This window comes from Anneissia japonica, unplaced genomic scaffold (assembly GCF_011630105.1).
Source record: "Anneissia japonica isolate Jap-2015-1 unplaced genomic scaffold, ASM1163010v1 scaffold1525_len913038_cov183, whole genome shotgun sequence".
NCBI lineage: Eukaryota > Metazoa > Echinodermata > Crinoidea > Comatulida > Comatulidae > Anneissia > Anneissia japonica.
Window position 1 is genome coordinate 18,003 of NW_022728504.1, and position 6,565 is coordinate 24,567.

The following is a 6,565-nucleotide window of genomic DNA, read 5'->3' on the forward strand; positions in this document are numbered from 1 at the left end:
TATATATAACATAAATCAAGGTAGCCGTTAACACTGTTAAATCATATATAAATAATCAAAGAAAGGTAAATACAGTGTTCGAATAAAGTATATATTGAACGTTTAAGAGGAATCTCCGACTGTGAAAAATAGAGATCCGTATGCTTATAAGCGTTTGGCGACAAGACTGGATCTCCGAAGAGATTCTTTTTTATATATAAATAATATAATTATTGTTTGGTAATTATACATAGGCCTATATAAAAGCAAAATACAACGTAACATTCCATTTTGTATTGAATTGTATATGCTATAAGTATACAGTAGTATCTCGGCACATGCTTCGACCATTAATGTTCATTTTTCAAAAAAAGTTGATTACACTTATCTTATTTTCCTGGAAATTAACTACTGCATCAGTCAAATATTTATTTATTATCCATAGCCTGATTAGTATCAGGGTGGCCGATCAAGTTTGACTGAGTCTGACATAATAATTATTTATTTGTAATAAATTTCGTAATAGAAAAGTTAAAAATTCGCTATCATATTATCTATGTGCTAAGCTAAAATAACATTACAAGTATAATTTATAGGCCTGAGAAATACAGTTTTAATTGTTTATGGCAACTATTTCCCCTGTCGTATGCTTGTTAACTTAGACGCAAAATATTGCCACTATATCGATTAGTCCTAGCCTGCAAATTAAGAAAAAACGGAATAACGCCTACTAAAAAAGTAGGTATTTAATTAATCAAAGCGTATTCGAGCCATACAAAAGGTAGGCCTACACAAAAACTAAGGTTTCTAAGATAAAGTACACATTAAACAAAGTTAGTAATTTTTAATAGATAATTGTATACTTTAAGCAGGATTGGTGCGCAAATTTAGGGTACAATACAAAATATTAAGTTAGGGCTAACTGAATGGCACATTTGAGTCCGTTGTACGGTATCATGCGTTCATTAGCCATGTGTCATTGGTGTTGTCTGTTCACCCGCCACTTCTTCAGCATTTTCAATAGGTATGCAGTGTCCCGCTCGTTTGCTGTGGTGTTTTACGTTCTTTTTCACGCAGTGAATTCCTATTAAGTAAAATAATATGAGAATTATGAAGATGATGGATAAACGTAACAATAAACATAATTAAACTTCACTTAAATTTGCTGGTTCTATTTTTATCAGTAGGCCTAAAGCACGTTCTAGAAAATCTCGGTTTTTCTCAAGTATCATGGATCAACAAATTTTCCACAGGCACAACATACCACTGATTGTGTAACTAAATCTACCGCTAATACGCATAGGATTGCGTTAACATTAATGTGTAAAATTGTATTTAAGCCTACCCTCAGCACACTGACAATCATGGTGACACTGCTTGCCATGTGTTGTCGTCAAATTTCTACAGGATTGAGTCCCGTTTACCATCACACAACACAGACCTGAAAAAAGAAGACAGAAATGAAATTGTAGATACACTGTCTGCCAAAAAAATCGAAAAATACCTCACAAAAATACAATTTAACTTAAAAGTTTAAATAGCTCATTTAAAGGGGTTAAACACGTTATGAACATCCAAACCAGAAGCATGAAATAACAATTTTGGCTGACATACAGACGATTTACACAAAAAAAATCCTTAAATTCACTATCAGCCAGTTTGTATGGTCTGTATATTTAACTGTCCGTTAATTAATGAACAAAATTAAAATTTTTAATTGAAAATTAAGAATTGAATTTTTAAATTTGTTTCTAGCTCATGACAGATAATGCAACTTCAAATGCAATTGAGATAGGACAGAAATAATGATTAATGTTGGAATATAAGAATACAGGAAGATACATAGACCTGTAATGAGTTGTATGTGTTACCTGTATCACACGATCCTTGTTCATCACATAACACTATTTTCTTTTCATTTCTATGTTTTCTTTCTTTCCTCCTCTCCTGCCTTCCTTGCTTTCTCTTATCTGACCTTTTGTTGTGTTTTCCCCTTTTACGCTGATTGTCTCCCATTCCAGTTGAGGGCATCTTGTGCAGTCTATTCTTCTTTTTGTCCTGCAAATGTAATCGATTAATTTTAACCCATACATTTAACAATTTACAAAGGAAGAATTGAAAAGAACCACACTTTTTACACAGGTAAGATAGTATAATACATACTTCAAGTATCGAAATGCACGCCATCGTGTCGGGATTCAATATTTCGACATTAATTATGTCATCATCGGTTTTTTTACACAGGGGTCCCAGGATTTTCCTGAATTCGCGGTCTCCCGGACATCGGGACGGCCTCTCACAAGCAAACAAGAAACCCCTTGAAAATAACCCGCAAATTCATAATATTTTTCCTGTTTTTACTACTTTATTATCAATTGTACCTATGGGTATCACCATGCGCAGTAAAATAAGATAAAATATGTTAACAAACTCATTTAACTATATCTCCCGAAGCCTATTTCTTACAACTTGGGACCCCTGTTTACCGCTGATGAAAATGTTTTCCAAAAAGTAAAAAGTGCCTTTCTTTAGCACAACATTGCTCTCTGACGCTTTTAGATTGGTCATTTTTGATAGGTATAGGACTTTTTTCTAACTTTATTTTGTATATATTTTGAAATTAAAAACAAATTTATCCCAATGTGGGACCCCTTGTCGGGTACTGTACTTAGTCCGCCCAGACCGGGCCCAGACTGATCCCACACTATCAAACATTAGGCCTACAACCACAATATGTTTTACATTAATTGGCAAATAAACATTTTAGGCGATGTCCAATTCTTAGTGGCGTCTAACAACAGAGGGACCGTGTTTGTACAACGAGGGAGAAACTTTCCTCCCTCTACTGGAACCGACAAACCAGAAGTGTTTTACCTTAGAATCAGACTAACACCCGCTAAATGCCGTAAGCATTCCATTGTATTCTGTATTGTGCTGATTAGAGTATTACCTTTAATATGGTACTTTTTTGAGAAAGAAATATATTACACAGGAAATTTCATTTAAGTATGCCTACCTTGCTCTTGTGTTTATGCTCACTTTGCGGCTGGTGCACCTCATCAGGAGACGGTTCTGTTACAATAGTACCATTTGATGCTTCACCTGCTTTAAAGCAATAATTAATTTAGAGTATTTATTAAATATATACTGAATTTATTACATGCGGATGTTCAAAAATAGCCTAGGCCTTAGCCTAGATTGTCAGGCATATGGAACAAACCCCCCCCCCCCCACCTCCATGTTTCCAATATTGTTATTTGTTAGATATTATAATTAATTTGATAATAAAAATAAATACTATAGTAACTAAAAAATGAGAGAATGCAAATTTATTAAATCAACTGCACAAGTAACAACAATATTTAAATGGTAATATTTAAGTAACAAAAACGAACATTAAAAAAATATGAATTACATACATTAAGCTATTAAGTTTACTTTATTTGAATTTGCTCATTTTTAGTTACTATTTATTTTCATTATCAAATTAATATAATTAATGTATGAAATTCATATTAATTTCAAATGTTTGTTGTTGTTAACATTACCATTTTACCATTATACCTCAATGTTTCCAATAATGTTATGTGTTATATTATAATTAATTTGATAATAACAAAAATAAATGCTGTAGTAAGTAAAAATGAGCAAATGCAAATAAAGTAAGCTTAATGACTTAATGTATGTAATTAATATATTGCTTTTAATGTTTGTTGTTGTTACTTAAATATTACCATGCTAAATGTAAAACATGTTTATTACCTGCTATTATTATGTAAATAACTGCAGTTGCTGTTTACATGCGGATGTTCAAACATAGCCTAGGCCTAGATTGTCAGGCATATGGAACAAACACCCCCCCCCCTCCATGTTTCCAATATTGTTATGTGTTAGATATTATAATTAATTTGATAATAAAAATAAATACTGTAGTAACTAAAAAATGAGAGAATGCAAATAATTTAAACCTAATGGCTTAATGTATGTAATTCATATATTGCTTTTAATGTTTGTTGTTGTTACTTAAATATTACCATGCTAAATTTAAAACATGTTTATTACCTACTATTATTATGTAAATAACTGCAGTTGCTGTTTACATGCGAATGTTCAAACATAGCCTAGGCCTTAGCCTAGATTGTCAGGCATATGGAACAAACAACCCCCCCCCCCTCCCTCCATGTTTCCAATATTGTTATTTGTTAGATATTATAATTAATTTGATAATAAAAATAAATACTATAGTAACTAAAAAATGAGAGAATGCAAATAATTTAAACCTAATGGCTTAATGTATGTAATTCATATATTGCTTTTAATGTTTGTTGTTGTTAAATATTACCATGATAAATTCATAACATTTGTATTACCTACAATTATTATGTAAGTAACAGCTGTTTACATGTACGTTTGTTTAACCATTATACCTCCATGTTTTCAATATTGTTATGTGTTATAATTAATTTCATATCAAAAATTTATAGTAATTAAAAATGAGCAAATGCAAATACTGTAAAGTAAACTTAATGACTTAATGTTTTTTATGTTTGTTATTTTCACTTAAACATTACCATTTAAATATTGTTGTTACTTATGCAGTTGTTTTAATAAAGATTTAATAAAAGAGATGATATAAATCTTCATGTATTCCTTGTATTTAAATTCGTGTTTTATAAGGGGTGGGGGAATGCCCGGGGGAAATTGTCCTAGGGGTAACAGTCGGGTCAATTTCACGGGAGAAGCAAATGTCCGTGGGGGTGAAATACCGGGGGCAAGTGTCCGGAGGGGCAAATGTCCATTGGGCAACCAGCCTAGATCCCATAAAGAACGCTTCCTTTTCGCTATAGTCTACCAGATACAATAATAATAATAATAATAATAATAATAATAATAATAATAATAACAATAATAATAATAGTAGCAATGATATTGACAATAAGAATATTTGATGATTATGATGTATGATAATAATGATAATAGGCCTAATAATACTAATAGGCCTATTTGGCCTAATAATAATAATAATAATAATAATAATAATAATAATAACAATAATAATAGCAACAAGAACAACAATAATGGCAACAATAAAAACAATATGATAATTATCGTGATTTTTTTTTTTAGATGTAATTTCTGTTTGGACTATGATAAAGCCGTAATCATGAAACCTCTTGTTATAATGGAACAGGCCATTGTGTTCGTAGTGAACTACATTATCTTTGTTGCTAATCCACCTTAGGAATTATGAAAATGCATATGATTAGTGGGTTGTATTCGAAGCACACTATACATCGGCATGGATTCATATACGTGAAATGATAATCGTCATAACGTACGTTTATGAGTCACTTCAATAGAACTTGAAGGGTTCTTGATTACAGAATGGCTATCATACCGTTCATCAACACACAACATAGACAGTCTATCAAAACCCTGCAGTTATGAATAATGTATATCTACCATAGAAATAAGTAGGCTTGATACTTCATATAGCTTTCAAGACTGCATAACTAAATGAAATATTCTTAATGTGCAGGGAAATAAAGATAGGCCAGTATAATATGCCGTGAACCACCCTTGAAGCAAACAAAATTTAACAAACACTATTTAAGCTGATCGTTTGTTACACCTTGAAGCAAACAAAATGTACAAACAAAATCCAGCTTATTATTTAAGCTAAATAACGTATTGTGTTTAATTGTTGTTGAACATTTATATGACCCCATTTTTAAATTTCTTTCAAAGCATTGTAATGCATGCAGCAAGTACGGTATTTTGCCTTGTTTTGAACGAGAGATGATGTGACATGTTTAGATTCAATTATGATTATGCTTTGTAGTTTGAATTTCCTTTTCGTGCTATTATCGTATTAATAATAAATGTTAAAATGTTATTGTACTTTTGTTTATCCTTTATGCCAATAGATCCATTCTTAGATTGTCTCGCAGTGTCTGAACATCCTGGCTACGTTAATAGGTAACATTGTTAATAAATAAGAATGAATAAATAACTACATAGAGTAGTGAGGACATGTTCATTGATAAGTGAATACCGGTAATGAAGATTAATACTAATCATAGGTGTGGCCCATTAAGGTCATATCTTTGGTTTACTGCTGTGTTGTTTAAATTGTTGCCTAAAATAAAAGTGTTGTCTACCACAGCCACAGTCGCAGCTAACAACAAAACAGACCAGACTTAATATGTAGGACTCACGGAAAACGCGTTTCAAACCCGGTACAACAACCACACTGCTACATTCAGAAACCCAACAAAGAAATGCAACACCGAGTTAAGCAAATATATATGGGAATTGAAAGACAATAACAAAGACTAAACTATTAAATGGAAAATTCTCAAGCAAGCAAAGGCATTTCAACCAATCATCTAAAAGATGCAACTTGTGCTTATGGGAAAAGTACCTTATAATATGCAAGTCCACCATGGCTACCTTAAACAGGAGAAACAAACTTATCACAGATTGTAGACATGCTAACAAATATCTCTCAAAAAACTTTGTATCATAGGCCTATCACCCAACCAAACTCTAGTGCAATTTACGACCATTATAAAGTTTATCATTC

General features: G+C 31.8%; 1 protein-coding gene across 1 annotated transcript; it reads right to left on the reverse strand.

Annotated features, from left to right (window-relative positions):
- Positions 1–70: 70 nt before the first annotated feature.
- Positions 71–3,144, reverse strand: LOC117114226. The gene is made up of 4 exons (XM_033257831.1): positions 2,996–3,144; positions 1,851–2,037; positions 1,325–1,420; positions 71–1,063 (listed from the first exon to the last, which is right to left on the reverse strand). The coding sequence occupies exons 2-4, from the start codon at positions 2,008–2,010 to the stop codon at positions 945–947; spliced, it is 375 nt and encodes a 124-aa protein (XP_033113722.1). The 5' UTR covers positions 2,011–2,037; positions 2,996–3,144; the 3' UTR covers positions 71–944.
- Positions 3,145–6,565: the final 3,421 nt, after the last annotated feature.